At 37.9% G+C, this 21,720-nt stretch overlaps 1 protein-coding gene across 10 annotated transcripts in view; it reads left to right on the forward strand.

Annotated features, from left to right (window-relative positions):
* The window catches only part of ERC2 (ELKS/RAB6-interacting/CAST family member 2), a 574,412-nt gene that overhangs the window by 364,105 nt on the left and 188,587 nt on the right, over positions 1-21,720 (forward strand). For all 10 annotated transcript variants that reach the window (XM_072420915.1, XM_072420919.1, XM_072420917.1 and 7 more), the window contains one exon: positions 17,608-17,755. In XM_072420915.1, the coding sequence (XP_072277016.1) occupies positions 17,608-17,755 (148 nt within the window). The remainder of the gene's footprint in view (positions 1-17,607; positions 17,756-21,720) is intronic.

A 21,720-nucleotide genomic window follows, 5' to 3' on the forward strand; every position in this document is an offset into this window, starting at 1 on the left:
CTCAGACTGTGGATAACTTTTTAAAACAACTGTAAGACTTTTCACACCTGGAATATATTTACTTGAATGTTTTAGGCAAATCCACATATTGCTAGAGCCAGACATATGCTCATTTCAGCCATCTCTATTGTCAGGAGCCTTGAGCCATTCACTTTTATCTCCTGTGCATCAATGTTGGCCAATAATGATGATGGGTGGCCTAAGAGACCGAAAATAAGATACGTTAGGAGGGAGGAATGGGCCCGAGCTTTTGACCATCATAGTAGTTGGCTTGATAGAGTTGCTTTGGGATTCAAAGCATGCAGTGCTCTCTCCGCTTCCCCTGGCCACTTCTCATACATCATTTACATAGTCTTACTCTGGCAATGGCTGTACATGTGAATTTACCACTCAACGCTGACTAGATTCAATTTATCATGTACATTTTCATATGCTGATGTATCAGTGTGATCTGATGAGGTTAGCAGAAGGGTAACAGTATACCGTTTTTCTTAGCATGTAAAACTGCATATTAGTAGGTATACTGCTGTAATGTTAGTCAATGATACCAAAAATCTGCCTAAAAAAAAAGTTATTTTGAAATTCTGCACATTTTCCTTTTCAGCGCCTTCTCAGGGCTACAATTTGTACAATTTATTGATGTATTGGAAGCTACAGGCTTTTCAAAACATTGTCTATTTGCCAAATAACGTGCGTTGCCCAGCTCACCATAAGAGAGCAATCGTATGCGCGCTGCCAAATGTGCGTGTTCAGTACCTGCACTCTGGCAGGATCAAATTCACATTGTAGCAAATGGAAAAAAGCTGTTTGTAAAATCACAAACTTGCAGTTTCCTCTCTAGCATCCCCGTCTATTTATTTAAATTGGGCTGGGTTTCAAGAGATCGAAATTGGAAACAGAGAAAGTGGCTGTGAATACCATTTATCTGTATAGAAGAGCACATTCAGAGTACATTTCATTTAGGAAAAAAAATTGCAGCTTGCTACAAGAGGGAGATATTTTTCACATTGTTAAAACATTTTTTAAGGTCATCTGGGGGTCATGTCACCATCAGGGAGTATTTGTTTGGCAGGCTGCATTAGCAGTTGCTAACATTGCCTCCCAAGATCTACTTTATAGAAAGCTCCATAATGTGAGTTGGAAATAATTATAAATCTTTCAGAACAAAAGTTGGGGCATATTTAGTCAAAAATTACGATGTGTTTGAGGTGCTGATTGTGGCCATTTTTGATCATTTGTGAAATAAAAAGATCTTAAAATGTAATTTTATCCAGTAATAAATTTTGGTAAGGTACATAAGCCCCGTTTTAATGTTGTGAACATTGAAGGCAGGCATAGTAGTAGTCAGTATGTAAAATGAACGAAATAAATTATTAAAGTAAACCATAACTGAATGGCATTTAGTTTTCTAAAACACTGTGTTTCTTAAATCATTTGCCATTTTTTTTAAATAATTGTTTTCATTTTTTATATCTTTTGTTACATGTCTGATCTCCTAGCCACATGCACTGCAGGCCTTTTTATGGTGACATTAATGGACCATGCCTGTGTTTGGAAATGATCTCCTAAAGTCCTCATTGGAAAAACATGTAAAAGGGTGGCAACAAAAGTGCACAACTGGGAGTTGGGTTATTCTGTTGTCACCCTGTATTAGAAAATGCATCCACAAGAATCTTCATGGCTTAATTACCAGGTATTATTTAATGAAAGCTTCAGATTTAAAAATTGATTGGAATGGAAGTTACTTCCAAAATTACATTACTGTGTTTAACTTACATAAGATGTTAGTGTTTGAATTTACATATATTTTAAAAAAAAGTTTAAATCCTGCTAATAATATTTGAGCTTTTTGAGGGTTATTCTACTGCTATAGTTTGTGCTGAACCCTGTCAATGTCGTTTTAAAGACCAGCTTGATCTGTATGTCACATACAAATATTGTGGTGTTACAGTTACAAAGTGACCTCCAAATCTGTCTTGAACAAAAAAACTCTCAAAAACCACTCAGACGTTTATTGTGTAAGTTGTTATCCATCAAGATTGAACTGTCAAATAAATACCAGATTTTTTTAAACTTGAAGCCTAATTTTATGGAAAAAGAAATACTATTGCAGTGTAGTTTACCCTTTGCAACATGGGTTGAAAACTTGTTTAGATCTTTGTGGGAATAACTTTTATATACCCCTTGATCATGCAAACTGTTCTGCCAAATGGCCTAGCAGCAGCAATGCCCAGCATGTTGGAGTCCTATGCATTGATGTCATTCCCTACATTAGAGTAGCAATAGAGGATGTCAAAGGTCCACTTACAACCTGGAGCATTGAATCAATCGGGAGCAACAGCCAACTCTGTAAGCAAAAGAAAGGTAAGTAAAAATCTTCCTTATCTTTTCCATTTATCTAATTATTCATTTAAGCCTTGCAGTGCCGAGGATTCCACAAAATGATTTGTTTTTGTCCTTGCAGTTTAGCTTTGAAGGGATACCTTGCATTCCAACCATGAGCAGAGTAGGGAAGCATTTTCCAAAGCCACCATTTTGACACCATTGGATAAACTAAGGCAACCTGTAACAGAAAAGTAATACTTACTGAAAGTGATTCTGAGCTTTACCTGAATGTGACAGTACATTTGTATGTCCCTTTACATCTGTAGGAACACACGAGTGGCCTAATCACCAGAAAGAGGAAGGCATATGTATATATAAGCAGCATAGTGGATCAGTGGTTAGCACTCTGGTCTTTGCAGCTCTAGGTTTGAATTTCGGCCAGGGCACTATCTGCATGGAATTTGCAGGTTCTCCCTGTGTTTGCGTGGGTTTCCTCTAGGTACTCTGGGTTTCCCCTCACATTCCAAAAACATTTAGTTAGGTTATTTGCCTCCCCCCCCAAAAAATAAATAAATTACCTTATACTGTATTAAAGACATATGACTCTGGTAGGGCCATAAGATTGTGAGCTCCTTTCAGGGACACTTATAGACATGACTATAAACTTTGCAAAGCGTAATATGATGGCGCTATATAAATACTGTGTAATATATATATATATATATATCTATATATATATAGTTTTTTAAACTAAATATCTAGCGTACAAGATGCTTTAATAGCCAATTGTATGAAACAAGTATTTTGTGTTGGTTAAAGAAGTTTCTTTTCTCCCCTGGAATGCACTTTTGCATGACAAATGTTTGCCAAAGATGTACATTGAGCTTTGACAAATCGTAAACACTGTACATTGAATTTAGCTGTGGCACCAATGTTTGAAGCCTGATTCCACTGAACAATGTGTATTTTTTTCTTAAACAAAAGACAAAGAGTTGAAAAGAGTTTTAGAGACGTAGGCTCATCTTGCTTGTTCACATTCCCAGGACAGAAAATTGTGTGAGGTTGAACTCTAGTTCATCTGAGATACATAGATCTACCATCCATACTTTCTCCTTTGTAAAAGTGTTTACATTGCTGAAAAGTGCATTGCCTTATTTCCTCTTTTCTGAGCTGAAAGACCTTCTTCTAGACAATGCACAGACTGAATTGAGGTTTTTAAAAAGCTTAACGAAAGGATGATGGAGCACTGCTTAGGAAAAGCAAAAGCCTTCATAAGACAAGTATTTGTTCTCCAGAGACATCCTCGTTTAGTGATTTGTAATTGAGAGTCAAACAAAACGTAGAGATCACTTCAACTACAAAAACAGCAGTTTAACTCTTTGTGGTCCCTGCGTTTCATGCACATGTATTTTTTTTGCAACATCCCATATCAAGATTTGTTAATTTGTTAGTGTAGTATTTTGGTATTTTTATATTAGAATAGCCTGTTGTTGGACCCAGGTTGTATGAGCATTATGGGGTAGCACTACTGCCTTGCAGAATTTGGACCCCACTATGGATTTCCTCATGGGGCCACTATTGACTTAATTTGTACATGTTTGTTTCCCATATGGGCTTTCGATAGGAATGAATGGGGTAACGACCCTTGTGCATACTTGGCAGGAGTCTTGGCCAGGATAATGTAGATGCAAAAATGTTGGCTCTGGGCAGGGCCACACATTAAAGACCTTGGGAGTTAGAATGAAGGTACATGTTTAACTGTGGCAGCTAGACGTGTGGTTACTTAAATGATAATTTTACTAAAACTGAAGTTGCCCTTGATTTGAGAAACAAAAAAATACTGTTTACTACAAGCTACAAATATTATGTCAGCTGCCTCATACGAACTTCTCGTGCTCTCCAAGTTTGGTTTACATATCTATTTAGAGAAAATGACCTACATATACACTGCCCTGAGTTCATCCATTCATGAACACTTTATCAGGATTTATTTTATTTTGCTTTTTATTATTTGTTTAAAAAAAAGTGTATTATGTCCTATTGTAGTAATATTGTACTACAATATTGTAGTAATATACTATGTATATACATAGGTATAGAATTCTCAATTTGTACTCACTTGACGTAGTCCTTTCCCTATGTCATGTTGAACTAAGTAGGATGAATCTCCAGAAGGAATGTACAAGCAAAGATATGGGACAACATATGCAAACATTTTTATTGCTGTAAAAGCAGAGGAAAGATGTACTGTGTATGTTTTGTATTGTTTTGCCTAGACATGTACATTAACTATTTAGAAGTATTGGAGTAGTCTCCCTGCACAAAAGTTATAATGGATGTATTTGTCCAAGTCAACAGAGATACTTGGTGACTCCTTAGCATCATTCATTCTTTTGCAGTAGACATGTCCTAAGAGAAACTAATGAATAGAAGAAGTAGTGGATACAATGTCAATTTTCTGTAGCCACCCTGTGTAAATGTGTACTCTTCCTAGGTAGAAAGAACTTGCAGTAGTCAATGGCACTTTCTGTCTTCTGATATGTCAGTCTGTTATGGTTGATTGCAGGGTTTTTCTTCAGTTGGGGTTTATTATGAAACACATGATACTGGTTTAGTCCTAAAAACATTATTTTTAGGTTAATCTTTAGAAATGTGTTGTGAGTCCCAAAATGTATGAGACTGTCATTTTCAAGCATGCATAGAGAGAGCAAAGATGGCGTATATTAGGCCACGGGCATAGGCAGGGTGGGTAAGATCAGTTTATGCAAAAGTATACTTGTTCCTTAAAGCAGAAATAAACCCAAAACAATAAAATCACACTTACCTTCAATCCTGCAGATCAGTCTATCCACCGGGAGGTTTTTTCCATCGGGTGCCGTGTCATCCTGGTATCTGTTTTAGGCCTAGCGCTGAGGGAGCGGCAGGCGCCGACATCTTCTCCTGTCTTTTCCTGGGTTCTTCTTCCTGATTCACGCGACCTCGCATTGCGCAGGCGTGAGATCGGGTGACGTAGATTGGGAAAATTATTTCAGTGAGATTGGCAATTTTTTTCTATTGATGAAAGATGAGATGCTCGGGCATACGCAGAAGGAGCAGCCAAGAGCCTCCAGGGATGCATGACGTAGGTATCCCAAGAGGCTCTGCACTCAGATCGCCTTTTTTTTAAAAGGGTGTTGCGCGTTAAAAAAAAAACACAAACAAAATTTTTACTTTAAATAAAGGGGTTGTCTACCCTTTTATGTAAAGTAAAAATTATGAGTTTAAGTACGCTTTCAACAAGGGGGAAGAACACTAGTTCAAGTCCGTTATCTAGACTTAAAGTGACCCCAGAAGTTCTCTACACTGATTTACTCACTCTGCAAACCTGCAAACCTGAATGATACAAGGGAGCCCATCATCACTGTTTCTTAAAGTTTATATTGTGGAGAATGTAACGGGAGGTGTCCTTGACTAGACTAGGAAGGTGGGAACTTTTTTATTTTATTATTTTTTTGGATGAAGCTGCTGTTTTTGTTTGTTTGTTGTTGTCTGTGTCCCCAGTAGAGAAAATCTATTATGTCTCCGTGACCAGTGTCACCAGGACTGAAAAAAAGGGAAAGTTCCCCCCAAAACAGCAACATAAGGGAATATTCAAATTGGGAAATCCTTTTCAGTGACAACTATGTATTAGGTCTCTTATCTCCCTTTGGATAAAGTTCCTTTTATTTCTGTTTTTTTTACTGGACAAGATTTAAAGGGAAATCTCAGTGGCAACAAAAATGCTGACAGCCTTTAGCCCATCCATGCTCTTAGAAGATAAAAAAGGCTTGAGTTTAAATATAGTTCAATTATTTGGCAGATGCTGCCTCAAGGGGTTTTTATGTCACCTGAGGACTGCAAAGTAAAGTTCCCTGGACTTTTGTATTTACCACCAACTACACCAGCTACAGGGTCCATTATCCTTGGCACTGAAAAATGAGAATACATTTTTAAGGTGGGGGGAACAGTGCCAGAGACTATGTTTGGAAGATCACACCACTAGTTTGATACAAGAAGCCAGAGGGGGTCCAAGCTCCTAGACTTTCTAATATAACAAAAGACTTATACCCAAGTTGTGCTTTTGTCCATCAGGGCAGAGAAAATAAACATGTCTTTGGTGCTTGGAATAGCCAACGAGGGCCTTTTGTTTTCAGATATTCTGTAAGAAAATGATGGATAGAATGCAGTTTCTAAGTAACACAAACACTTTCCTCCAGTTCTTTAAATCAGCTCTATGTACATTGTCAGTATGCAATCTTTCAAAAATGACATACCGCATATGTGTTTGGAGAGATATAAGCTGTCTTCAACCTTCCTCTTGCTCGTGTGTCCCCCTATCTGAGCAGATAAACAGCATTGCTAACATATTTTATTAACAAGATCTCTCCTCAAATTCTGTGCCGTTAACTCCCACCAAATTTTACGTTGACTTCTCAAGGTCATCGGGGAAAGAAAACAGTAATTAACACAAAAAGTTGATCTTGCTGCTTTTCAGTGCTGCCTGATTAGCACAAAACTGTGGGCTGACTTGTCTTATGTTGATAATTATAGAGCGCATACTGTACTCTATTTGGCTTGGCTTTCCACTTGAGCTTTTTTATGGTCTGAAAAGTGGTTCTCTATCATATGCTTGATCAAAACCAAGTTCCCGTCTACAGCATGTTCGTGTTTGCATTTCGATGTTCCACAGCTGGAGTTCCAGATATATAGGATGAAAAATCACCACTTTTCCTTCTGCGGAGCTGGGACAGACAAACTCTGTGAATAAAATTGCAATGTTTATAGAGCCCCCTTTTAAAATGACTGTTTTAAGTGACAGTTCAATTATGCATTGCAAGTTTATGAGAGAGGTTAACTGCACAGGCTCTCCAGAAAAGCATTTATCTAAAATACCATCCCTCAATTTTTTTTATACTTTTAGCTGAAGGGTTTCCTGTGCTTTGGTAGCAAATGTGGATAAACCACTGTTTAATTTCCTAAAGGGAGTTAAAGCATTCGTAATGTATTTTGTTAATTTTCCATGATCATGTTTACAGTTATCCTAACAAATTCAGAATTCTGAAGCTTGCAATTTACATGAAGATAAGGCCCTTACCCAAAAATTTAGGAAGACTGATATTTTCCAGATTTGACCATACAACAACATGAATAGATCTGAAAGTATTAAATATGTTGATTTTATGCAGACCACATATCATACAATGGCAATTGTCTAAGCCATTTTTTTATGCACAGGTCTAAAGCAACCTGGGTTTCCCAGCAATATACTCTGTTTAGACACCTTTGCACCTCTGAGGTCTTTAGTTTATTAGCAAACACATAATATTATTCTTGTTTACTTGCTCTGTTTTTTTCTCTATACATTATAGCAGCTTGTTTAAATACAAAGCCCATATGGAGGAAACTAAAGCATTAAAGTACCATCAGTCTCACAAAATGACCCAAACATACCATGTACCCCTCTGTCTCCCCAATAAAACCTGTTGGGATAATAGTCTTATTACACTGTCTTAATGTTATTATTATTAATATTATTATTATTAATAATAATAATAACAGTATTTATATAGCACCAACATGTTATGCAGTGCTGTACATTAAATAGGGTTTGCAAATGACGGATACAGACAGTGACACAGGAGGAGGAGAGCACCCTGCCCCGAAGAGCTTACAATCTAAGAGATGGGGGAAATGTCACATAGTCAGAACCTGCTTTTCTCTACAGTTCTTGGTAGCCAGTTGTTGACCTCTATTCCAAACTATTTTGTTTCTATTCTGTCTTCGACATACCACCTGAGCATTCCTGAGCAGCGCTTCTATAATGTCAATCCAGGATAAGATAATATAAGAGATGGGCAAAACATAAATAGTATACTCAGGTGTCAGCCTGCCATGATCTAGTTTATGAGGAGGACTTCTCAACTCCTGAATTTAAAAACCCACTTTACAAATCCAACTATCAGTTCAACTATTTTTTCTCTGCGGGAGGATGCTGAGAACTATAGCATTTAAGGTTCTCCTTATGTCATAAGATACCATATTTGCTCATGTTTTGAATTAATGGCAGCACGTACGGTGTAGAAAAATCTGTTGCCAACAAGTGCATAGTACATTTAGCTGGTCATTTTGGCAGCTGAACTAACAATATCATTAATTGTGCGATTTGTTCCCTATCTCCAGCCAAAGCTTTATGTTTTACACAGCAAATTGAAGTGGCTTAGAGGAGAGCCATTTTACAGTCATATAATTAAGGAGAAGGACTTTTAAATTGCCTGCATTATATTCCTGAACCGTCTGTTCTACAGCAGTATATGTCTACAGCGAAATTATAATTTAAATGTTTCAGTGGTTACGTCTGCTTGAAGATGCTTATTATAATTGCTCCTTTCAAAACTTATTTGCACAGTATGTAGAATGGAAAAAGAATGTTAGGAAAAAAAAATAAAAACATAATGTTGCCATTGAAACTACAACAAGCTGTGCCACTAACTTGGCACCTTAGACAAGGACTGACAGCTGTGGCCTTCTCTGACACCGACTGCCAGCTGCAGTATAGTGGAAATGTAAATCTGCTAACATTAGATAATAATACAGCAAACCACATATATGAACTCCAAAGCAAATGAGACTGGGTCAATTATTCACAGAAGCCAGTCACATCTGAGCTGTAGTATTTTTTAAATATGGCCTGCACAAAAAGAATGCTTCTGATTGTTTGTCCTGGGAATGTCTCCATGAGGGTTATACCTGGAAGGGTGCAGTGGTGTTTATCCATTGTCAATTTGCCACATGAGTCACCAAAGGAAAAAACTCACATACTGCAAGGGGTACCTAAATTGCAGCAATTTTGACTGTCCAACGGTTCTCGCCCGATAATTGGCTCAGGGCTGATAACGGGCGAGAATCTTGCGTGTGTACAGCATCAGTTGTCCATTGTCTGAACGACTGTCCTGGTGGATCCACGAATGATGGATGACTAGTGATCCTAATGCAAGTGAAGGGAAGAGAGCACAGAAGGGTGCCGTTCCGTCACTCTCCCCCAACCCTCTCCATAGATCAGAACGGTGCTGTATGTACAATGCTAGTCCTTGGAAAGATTGTGAAAGATCCTTTCCAATGACTATTATTGCACGTGTGTATGCGGCTTAACAAATAGCACATAATAAATTGTTAGCCTTACCCTAAAACCAAGGCATTCCTCATATTACTCATATCCTTACAAACTCAGGCTAGCACAATTACTTGGAGCAGCTCTATTCCCACTTGGGATTTGATAGCCAAATTAAATGTCTCTACAAAAAAGAATCTTTAGGGCCATTCCCCCCACCTCCAATGATAGATTTACAAAGTGTCTCTTTAAAAGCCATTTTGATGAGTACATAACAGGGTTTAAATAGAAAATTCTACATATGCCTACACTTGAATACAACAACATTTTAACTGACATAGTGTAAAGCAGTTTTAAAACCAGGCTCTGGGCATGGTTATGTATACAAACTCTGTCTAGTACAATTCAGTCTACAATCAGTGAGTATGGATCTTTCGAAAGACTGCTTATTAAAGTCCTTTGGCAAGACCTAGCAGGTGGGTTTCCACAACCTTACACACTGGCAGATGCCGGCAAACATTACTTCAATAGGAAGGTGTGCAGTTTATGTGTAGTGATGACCTCCAATGGGTGCACCAACGTCCTTACAGAAAAGGCATTTACTGTATGTCAGCCACTGATGTATTTATATATAGAAAAGTGGAAACCACAATTCATTTTTACACCTTTCTTTATGTTGTGCTAGTCATATTGTGATCATTATTCATAAGCTACACTAAACTGTTTGAAAGGTATTAAACCTTTTAAAGATAAATTTGTATCATAAAAAAAGCTTGTCTGCTGGACTCAATGCACATATTTTACTATATGTAGTCGGGAGAAGGTTTACAAGTTGAAAATGGAAAATAAAGCAGCACATTCCTGCCCGGTACTGTAGATGTTTTCAATTTAGTCTTGATTCTCCGACTTTCCATTTATTCAATGGATACATTAGTGTTTGCTCAGAGTTTGAGAGAAATCATAGCCGGCTGTTTATATAGCAGATTAGCCGGCCAAAATGAAAGGCAATCTTCTAACAGAGGAGCGGATTAGTATTTCTAAATATTAATGCACAGATATTTTCAGAAATGTATCAGTGTAATAAATGGTTGAAAAATTTATTTTCATTAACCACATTTATTAAACAACAGAAGGAGATTAGTCTTCTCTCCTCAGATGAAGATGTGTTAATGAAAGCTTTGCTGAGCCTCTGCTTATTCCATGAAATAAAAGAAAAATGTAATTTTGGTGACAAGCAGGAACCATTTGGCTTAGACTGGGCCTTGTATCTATAGGCTATCCTTGTTACTTATAACAACCATTATCTTCTATTTGTGTGCAGCATGGGGGCTTCAAAGGGAGAATATATTTTATTTAATCAGGTACCAGTCATTTTTTTAGGTGTTGTAGAGCCTTAACATTTGCATGCTTTCCAACTTTTTTACTGGTGTCAAATCGTTTAAAACTTAACTCTGGTCCCCAAAATACAACCATAGCTGCCTTGACTACTGTAAGCAGAAGCTGCTACAATATTTTTGTATTACGTCAACAGCACTGTGCACCCGTTTCATTCAACCCCCTGTAATGACTGACCTTTTAGGCAGACAAAAGATGAATTGAGGCAAGATGGGTAGGGAGGAGATTGTTCAATGACTTCTGCAGTCCTCCAGCCCAGAAACCAGGTGAGTGAATGATTTTCAGGAGGTTATAACACTAGGCCTTTAGATATAGCAGTCTGCAGTGTACAAAACACTGCAGAGGGCAATCCGAAATGGATCAAAAGAAAAGGTGAGGCTGGAATAGAGTGAATATGCAGCTAAGGAGCCTGTCATCCACAAGGACCTATCCAAGCAGTGGTCCATGGAATAATCAGTCACAGGGTTCACTAGTGATGGTGCCCCTAAAGTTCAAGGTGAGATTAGTGGATGCAAATTTTGACTTTTTATCAAAAGTCAACACCTAAGCCCTGATTTATCTCTAACCAATTTCCCTGCTTACTGACATATAAAGAGCAGTGACACATGACTGACACAATGATGTCTTTTTGCCATGCAAGCTGTGATTGATAGCCTGGCTACACTGTATTAACCAAAATGTAAGATGACCGCATCAAATATTTTAATATCTAGGTCTCTGATAATAGTCTGGAGCAGAATTTTAGTGCAATTTCTGTAACCACTAACTTTAGAAAGGGTTGCTCCAGAGAAGAACTTGTCCTTTCTGGATAAATGACAATTGGCTGATTGGTTGACTGGTTTCTTATATCTCTTTCACTGAGTCACCAGCTGTGTATATCAAGGGTTGAGGACATTTTATTTATTTTTACATGGAGCCACTGACATCATAGTTATATTAGAAAAATCCTAAGCCGTGCCTAAGCACATGTCCCCCACAAATATAGAAGGGCAGAATGTGTTGGAAAAAAGAAATATTTTGTTTCTAAGTAAAAATGTACGATAAGTTTTTTGGAGGTGCAAATATGAAATGGGGTCTTACGCATTTGGGCTTTGGTAAATGTTAGCTTGTTAATGCTTGTCTGAGGAGCAGCAACCTCAGCAAGCATTTACAGAGCATTTAACATGCTTTAAACAACTTTCATAAACCCCTATAGCAAGCTTTTTCTCCATTATAAAAACAAAACGTAACACTTTCCTTAGTCACTATTTACAGAAACCACTCGCAAATAATATTTACCCTATAAATGCCTGAACAAGCAAAAACATTGAGATGTGCTAGCACAGCTCATTGTACTATGCTGGCTACCCCAGCATACCCCCAACTGCTGGGAATGCAGAAACTCCTGTAAATATGCATGGGAGTTATATCATTCTGGCCTTGGCGATCAAGATGGCTGAAGATCCAGAACACGGAAGTGGACTGGGCAGAGATTACAGTGCCTACAATGAAGTGAAAAGGGGTGAGTGAAATTTAAAAACATTGCCTGTCCCATCTGCAATATAGTATATGCCTGTTTGTGGATTTTTACTAGTTAAAGCGGAAGTAAACTAAAAAGTAACAAAGACACCCCCAGCTTTACTTTCTACCCCCCCCCCCCAAAAAAAAAGAAAGTAATTGTTACCTTACATAAAAATGTTGTCTACCCCTTTATGTAAGTTATACATTTTAGTTAGGGACAACTTTAAGTTTAGTTCCGGTTGAAACAATGTCTTCATTTTCTAGCCATATACCTAAACATGTTTTTTTTAGGAGACGTTGTTGTAATTTCCTAACTTCCTCAAGAAAAAATAAAGACTGCATGCAATATCTACTTTGTTTATGTTCTATGCATTCTGTAGGCTCCTAGAATTACAGTTTGAATCTGTACATTAAAATAACAATAGTAATAAATGATGGCTCACGTCCATTCACTGAGAAATTTGAATGTTTATTTTAAATTAATCCTCGTCCTTTAATTTTCGAGTAGCCAAGACAGGCTGTTTTCTTTTGCTTCCCCAAAGTACTAACCTTAAATATTTACATTTCTTGTGATAGGAACTTTTTATCATTGTCATGCAGTCTTTTCGGAATGCATACAATTAAATAGGGGAGCATTTGAAATGCCCTAATAAAAGCATTTTAAACAAGATGTATATTTTTCTATGCTGTGATGTATTTATTGAAGCTTTAGGCCCTGCTTTAAAAATTCACATCTTTGCGTATGAGCCGCACTGTATACAAGTACGGTCTAATGCAAGAGTGATGGTAAAATAAGTCTTTACTTTGCCCATGCATAGTACATGCCTTAGGTAAGCTTTTAAGTATAGGTTGGCTCAGTCATTAAATATCATATAAGTTTAAACATGTGCCAAAATCATTTTTATAATCTGCAACTTTCATTAAAATTAAAACTTGGTAATTTTGCCACAAAGGTATTTGTTTAGGTACTTTCTGGTATAGGGTGACAATATTCTATCCCTGTCCCATAAATGTGTTGGACAACTGGTGGAGACTACAAGTGGCCAATTACACACATATTACACAGGCATGGCCCATTGTTGTCAGCACCAGCAAATCCCAAAGTTGGCTGAAGTAGATCTGCAGAACTAAGATGCAACAAAGAAAAAAAATTATTTTCTTCACTTTGCTGTTCCATTAATTTGTCGCAAATGAGTAAGAACAATATTCATCACATTAGTACCTGTCTGAATAAATCTAGAAAAAAAAACGATGTTGTATATCTCTGCAATACATGCACATTTCGCCATGATTTGTTTCTTTACAAACATTACAAGTATAGAAAATTCTTGTCGGTCTTTCTGAAAATCCAGTGAGCAGATATCCCAAGCAATATTATCAGTTCTCTTCTACTGGACAACAGATGATCTTCCCCCTTTTCAACTTCCCAACATAGGAGAGGTGTTGTGCAGTCTAGCAGAGGAGAATTTAAGCAGGGCTCACAACACACCTTGGGAATTTTAAGTTAGGATCACAATTTTTCTTGCAGAATCGACAGGTATTTTTCTGTACTTGCCACATTTTAAACATAGGGAAAGGTTAAATGTGTTGCAGGTTTAATATATAATATAATATATATATATATATATATTGCCCAGACTTATAGTTATTGCAGTGACCTCCCCAGCCCCTTTTAGCCAGGCATACCACCCGGCACTTTTCAGCAACCACCCGGCTGTTTCTGGGTGGTTACTAAAAAGTTGGGTGACAATACAGCAGTCACCACCCGCTGATAGCTTCTTCTTACCCGGCTTAAAAAAAATTCTGTGGAAAATACTGTATTGACTACACTCTTGGTGTCTCAGCCGGCCTTGGTATATATTACATTACAAAATAACTCTAATATGTAATACATAAATGTATCTCATGACCTTCCCTCTTAGGTGAAGTGGCTTAAAGGGGAACTGATTTTGTCCCAGCTTTATGGATTAACGTCTCTTTTAAATGTGGCTATAACATTACAGCAGGGTATAATTATGAATAAGATTTTCATTACACAATATGGCTCCTTTGATCATGACAAAAAACATAATTATGTGTTGCCGTCTCTTCCAGACGAGATGTTACTAGTTTAGGTGGTAATTTGACAGTTTGGCAAAACACGCAACCATGTTACAATTAGCTGGGTTTTTTTTTTCCAAACTACCTGAAAGATTGCTTAAGATATATATATATATTTTAACAAAAATGTTCTCATGACGGGTTCCAAGATGACTGCAGACAGTAAAAATGTACTTAACAGTATTTGTATTTATAGTTAAATACCAGACGTGTCTTTTTTCCAATTCCCACATGCTAATTAAATATGAATTGTAATAATGATGTTTAATATTTATATACCTATTTATTTTGCATATTTATTAGCGAAGAATAAACTAAAGCTTAATTGCAGGCAAACAGCTAATATACAGAAACACATGTATGTGAACTGCTTTACCTTCTTCATATATTATGGTGTGCAGCCAGTTTTGTAATCCTGATATTCTTGCTGAATTGCACTGCTAGGGATCCCACTTTTCTCCAGTGCACTTAAGCACCAAATCTTGGTCACTATCACTGTCCCACACCATGTTTTTTTTATTTTTGAGGAAGGGTTAGGCTATGTACACGTCAGATGACTCTTGGCTGCAGAGTGGTTCTATGAATAGCAGAATACGAACGGCCGCAATGGAAGGAAAGGAATGACGGGAGGAGGGCATAATAGGGTGCTGCTCACTCATTCTTCCCCATTCCCTCTCCATAGGACAGAACGGCGCTCTTTGTACAACACTCATTCATTCATTTTTCACGATTGTTTCACTAGAAACAATCGTGAAAGATAGTTTCCAATGACTGAAATCTAATCTAACAATCTAGAACAGTGTTTCTCACCCACACTTTCGAACCCCTTTTGTCATCAACTGGTACAATTGAGAGTAATGTCTAAGTAGGAAACTAATCAAACTTAGTAAAATGTCTTGTTTTTAGCTTCCTTGTTTAAGCAGATGCCAGCCATCAGGTGTCAGGAGAAAACATTAGCCCAGTGTTTTTTTCAGCCAGGTTCCTCCAGAGGTTGCTAGGGGTTCCTTTAGTAATGAGCAGTTAGTGACGCTCAGGTCAGTTTAACTGACAATCTTTTTGGCTATCTGTGAGGGTGACATTCCTTACACTGGCCAGCAATGTACTGAACACCATGCTAATATATATATAAGTAATTATAGTAAGGGATCCCTGAAGACCTGAAAGTTATTTCAAGGTTCCCCCATGTTAAAACGGTCAGTAAACACTGAGTTAGATGCCATGTTGGGATTTTATTTCTGCCTTTATATCTTCTGAGAAAATAATCCCTCACTTTTTATCCCAGGTGGTGGTTCCCAACCAAAACAATTGCCAACTTTTGGCCTTTTACTGATTGATAACATTGGCAACAAGTTCCTCTTCTAATGCACAGACCATAACAGGAAGCAAGGGGAAATACCATTTCTACTTTCATTACCCTACGTGAGCCTTAGAGCACTTCTGCTGTTGTACATATTAGATTACATACCTCCTGTGCCAGTTATGTACATTTCATCAGTCTTTGATGTTGCAGGTGGCACCTACTTAGTATGTGTTTAGCACTGCCTGTTTGAACATGTGCCATATTATTCACTTTATATCGCAACAAAATCTTATAAGTCATTTATAAATATGATTAATTACCATTGATTGCAAAACTTTTTTCTTACTGTGTTGCTGCAGTTATTGGAATTTGTGTATCAAACTGAGGACAGTTGGGGACGGCAACCTTTAAAACCCCAGAGGAATTTCTCTAGGATAGCTAAATCCAAAACTGCATTTATATTACAATATGGTACAATACAATACAGGGAAGGTGTAGATCCTCTTTGAGGTTTTTATTGCCTTAGTGTCCTTACTAAGGGAGGGGGGAAGGGGTCACCATTTACTATCTGTCAGGAAATCTCTCTAGGGACAAGATCACAGAAAAAATACATTTTTAGTAACTTGAAGATAGATGCTACCTAATGGTTAGTCGACTTGGTACCTTCCATCTGCATAACCAGCAGGGGGTAGGTGACCAAAGTGGTGATCCTGCTGCCATGCCCAGTAGTTGCACTTGGAGTCATTGCTTCATCAGCACAGTGGCCCTAATTTATTAAAGCTCTCCAAGGCTGGAGTAGATACACGTTCATAAGTGAAGCTGGGTGATCCACCAAGCCTGGAATGGATCTGGTCCAGGATTGAAAACATTTGCTAACAAATAGCTAATGACTTTTAGGAAGACCATTCCAAGTTTGCTAGGTTACCCAACATCACTGATAAAAGTGTATCCTCTGCAGCCTTGGAGAGCTTTAATAAATCAGGGCCATTGTGTGCATTTTGCTTCCCGGCTACGGCTAAGTGCTGTATGCTTTTACTGGGCCATTAACGTTCCTAGGAGTGATAGTTGACACCAGCAACATTTATTCTGTCACTAGCTCTGGTTTTATGTGCCTATAATTTCCAGTCTTATGGCCACCAGAGTAAGGAGGGCACACAAACCCACAGACAAGGTTTGGGGTACACTTAACAACAATAGATAGAAACACACTGACCTCCGGGTAAGGTAAAGGGGCACAGTTATCACTAATATAAGATGCCACCAAATTGCAGAAGGGTTAGAACACAAATCCTCCCAGTGGGATCACAGAACTCTAATCTTTTCTCATTTATTAAAAACTAAAAATTGGTTGGACTAAAATTAGGTTTAAGCTTTCAGCTTTTATGATGCATGGTTCTGGATTGAGGCACCAACCCAACCCGCCTTAAATATATACGCATGGCATATTTCCTGCACTTAGAGTATTCTCATCCTATGAGCACACTAAGTAGATTTTCCTTCACTTCCTGTCCATAAGGACACATGTAGAAAAAAAGAGGGACATAGTTGTCATTGGAACAGGAAGGTGCACAAAGCAATATAAACGTTGCCAGAATTTCTAACCTTACATAACCCTTTTAAAAAATGTGCTTCTGTATGTGACCTCATTAGCATGGTTTACCATCACTTCCTATCCTGATGGGAAGTGAGGAGGGATCTCCCCTACAGCAACACAAAAAAAAACAATAAAATCCCTCAAAGAGACTCCAAGGCTGTCTTGCTCTAAAATGAAACAAAAAGCTTTGGCTTGGCACTGGAAGTTATTTGGATGCTGTATGTTTGACCCGTGTACATGCTAATCACTGCGATTGTTTATTTACAGGCAGCAGGCTCTCCTGGCAGCAATCAGTGAGAAGGATGCGAACATTGCCTTGCTGGAACTATCTGCCTCAAAGAAAAAGAAAACCCAGGAGGAAGTGATGACACTAAAGAGAGAAAAGGACAGATTGGTTCACCAATTAAAACAGCAGGTACCTTTCAGTTTTATAAAGAGAAGAATGTTCTCTACACATCGTAAATATTTTTTGGCATCCCATATTATTATTATTATTTTTATTATTAATAAACAGGATTTATATAGCGCCAACATATTACGCAGCACTGAACATTAAATAGGGGTTGCAAATGACAAACAAATACAGACAGTGACACTGGAGGAAAGGACCCTGCTCCAAGGAGCTTACAATCTAGTAGGTGGGGGAATACCCATAGGGCCTTTTTCTTTGTAATGGCATCTCAGTGCACTAGCCAAACAGCAGGCAGTACACTTGCACATACTATGTCATGTGGTGCACTGGGTTTGAAAAAAAAATGGGTCATATCCTTTCTTGGCTGCATAATTGGGTGTCAATATCAATAAAATAATAATTGTTTACCTGGTTTGCAGCATGACCAGTATATAAATGGCTTTAGCCCCTGATCCGAATTTTAAACTTTTACATCTTTACAAACTTTCATTACTTTTCAACACACCATTTACTTTCAGAAGTTTACTCCTTATGATGCTATCAGCAGTGTTTTGTAACAATACTTTTTCCTGTAAGAGTTTCTGAACATATGGGTGAGTATGTGGGCATTAGCATGCAACATGTCTTAGTTTCTACCCGCACATTACACAAGAGACATTTCAGGGTACCAATATTGGAAATGGGTTGGCTGGAACTGGGAGGACAGTGCGGAACAGACGAGGGCTTGATGACGCTTGTTGTCCATCAGCTTAGAAATGTGGCAGGATCATGCTAATTCATGACACTTCTAATGTTCTTAAACATACACAGAACAAAGGAAATGAATATCCGTGTGTGTAGGTTTTTTATGTTTCTTACAAGGGAACCTGTCAATTTGCTCTAAATGCAGAAGCAATACATTTTTTTTATTTTTGGATGGGGCAGGGCATTTCTCTGTTCCAGTTAAAAATTACCAGTAGGTTTGGGTTCTGTTTAGGACTGCCAAAAACTCTTTTTCATGCACCTAAGACAAACAAACAAGGAGATAGCGATCTGTAACGGAGCTATTTTAGAACATCTTAAGTGGCCACTTCATTGGAAAGGGGATTGTGTTTTGGTTTTCTCAGCACTTAGTGTAGAAAGCAGATGGTTCCTTCACAGAAGAAAGTCTAGGAATTCACACCTAACTTGCAGCTTTCTTTACAGGTCTACATAGATAGGAAAGAACAACAATTCTTGGACATACCCAACATATCTGACTTCCTCACAGAGATAGCTGCCAAGTACCTTGTTTACAACCATGATGCACACTCTATTGAAATGCCTCAGGTCAGTCAGCTATAGATGGTAGCAAGCATCTAGATCCCATAAGAACGTATCTAATATAGAGGTGACAACTTCTGATTCTCCTGGTGGTAACTGCGATTAGGACGTGCCCTGTTTGTCTTTAGCTGGTGGTCATGTCAAGAGCATTACATTACAGGTCACTTACTGCTACTTCAGTTTGCAAATCTGTGAACCAGAGCACAGGAGGTGAGAGTAATGATGTCACCCATGTTACTCACATGGTTAAAGCTGTTTATTTTGGTGCCAAGTTTTAGGCACTGCATGATCCTGGCATGAGACTTGGAACATTTTCTGTGCAGTCTTCCAGCACAGGTTGAGTATGTAGGAGAATAGGTGGTGATTTAACATTAAAGTCTTATATTATGGGTTAGACAAGCATTGGGGGTAGGTGGTGTTACAGGACAGAGTTTAAACAAATCTACATCTATACCTTCAGTCTTGAGCAGTTGTATTGGTACTTTTTCTTGTACTGAAAATTAACTGTATACCGTGAGTGTCTCACAGTGAAGAAGAGTTTATTTTAGAAGCACTGAGGTTGCTTTTTGAAAAAATAGACATTATAGGAACTGGCCCATTACACATTATGAGCTTTTCATGATGTGCATTAGAAACTGCAGCAAAATAGATAACACCTGTCTCATTACCTGGTTGAACGTCCAGCCTCATCTAGCCCTTTTTTTCCTAACCCGCCTCTTCCATCTATTGGATTTCATTTATTTTATTCATTCAGGCTCATCAACACATTTGGGCATTAGCAAAGGGGAATTGTTAAACCAGCACTAAATTGTAGCGATAATGAACAAGTGGATAATCATGTCTTGTGTACAGGAATTGTTCAGGGTTCTGATTTGTTCATCTCTGGTTCATCACCTATCTCTGTTCCACAGACACTGCATGGACTTTGAAAAAGGGGATCTATCAAGATAAATATATGAGAATTGTATTTATTCTTTATTGTTCCTAATAATTGCTATTATTATCTATTGTCCTTTTTATATGTCTATTAAATTCTGTGTAACTCAGCCACCAAGGGATTCAGTTATAAAAACTAAGACAGGAGAAATTGGAGGTGTTGTCCATAGAAAATCATCAGCTTTTAGCTGCAATTTTTGCAGCACAATATAAAAAATAAAATGCATTTTCTGACTGTTTAATCAGTGTAATTTTATTCCTTTATACACTGTGCATGCTTAGTTTATACGGGTTGGTGCAAAAGACGCAGTCACAAATAAAAAAATATGGTTTTCAGATGCCTTCTGATTTTGCTTTTCTATCGGTTGTTTTTTGTTAGTTAATTTGCAGAACACCTAATTGGCTCCAAGTCCTGTCCTCCCCTTGCCAAAGTGCTGCCACTTACGGAATTGCAAGGGGTTACTACCAAATCAGATTCAGGTACTTGCTGTTAGTAATAATGGTGTTGGCATCTTTGGCCAAATATTATGAGTGCACATGGCAGCATCCATGATACATTTTGATACATTGTCATTAATATTTTGGTATAATCCAGGCATCTGAACTGTCATTTCCTTTTTTCAGTTTTCACTGCGGACTTGCTGCTTGCTGCAGGCAACACCACTATCCTCCACTCTTCTAGTTTTTATAAATTACCCCCAAAGTGTTTGGTTGTTTCTAAAGATTCTTCTGCATCAACCTGCTCAATATGCTATTTAGCATTAGCACTTTTAGTCCAAGCTCGCTCCTATCACCTGCCATGCACCTGTGTGATTGTCTGGCACTTTGTAGAACAATGAATGTGTTTGTGTTTCTTTTTAATGTTTCTTTTGTAACTTTACAATTTCTCACAACCACCAGCAGATGTCTCTGCCTTGAAAGTTTTACTACTTTGATTCTTTGATTGCAACATCCTGATGTTTGTGTCCTGACAATTATTTCTATGTATTTGCAAGACGATTACCATCCCATCAGTTAGGGAAACCAAAACTGTTGTCCACTCTATGTCCTTCCTATTCAGACTGCTGGCTTGCACTTAGGCGTTAAGCTGTGTACACATGCTAGATGATAATCAGAAGGAAGAGCCAATGCTTTTTTACTTAATCATGGCTGCTTAGTGAAGGAAAAATCTTGCATGTAGGAATAAAAGTTGTGGCTTAAAATGGACATCCAAGTACAAAATCTGATCAGTTGGCAAAGAAATGACAAACCTTTAAATGAATTGCTGTCCCCCTGACAGCCAGGAGATGTAGGGCTGAAATAAGAAGTGATAGCCAGGTTTTTATTATTTATTAATACTCCAATTGCAGCATTACATACTCTAAAACAAAGTATTTAAAACTTCCCAATTGTCTTTTGCAGTAACAGTGATATCCAAAATTATCTGGGACAATGAAGAACAAACCAAACATAAATAAAATGTTTTTTCTCTTTGTGACTTTTACACTTTGTTTGGCTACCTTAAAATCTTACATTGCAGTGCTGGGCACCTTTTTTTGGTCCCGCTATACACAGTGTTTGTTCCATTCCTTCCATCCTCCCACACACACACACATTGGTAGGTTCACAACTGAAGCTGGCGCTACTAGCAGGATGAAGCACTTGACTGAGTTTGTAATTCCAACACCACAGGTTATGGCTCTAACAAAAAACTCTTGCACCAGAGAAGAACATCTAATAAAGACCGTTTT

The sequence above is a fragment of the Pyxicephalus adspersus genome, chromosome 8, assembly GCF_032062135.1.
Source record: "Pyxicephalus adspersus chromosome 8, UCB_Pads_2.0, whole genome shotgun sequence".
Lineage (NCBI taxonomy): Eukaryota > Metazoa > Chordata > Amphibia > Anura > Pyxicephalidae > Pyxicephalus > Pyxicephalus adspersus.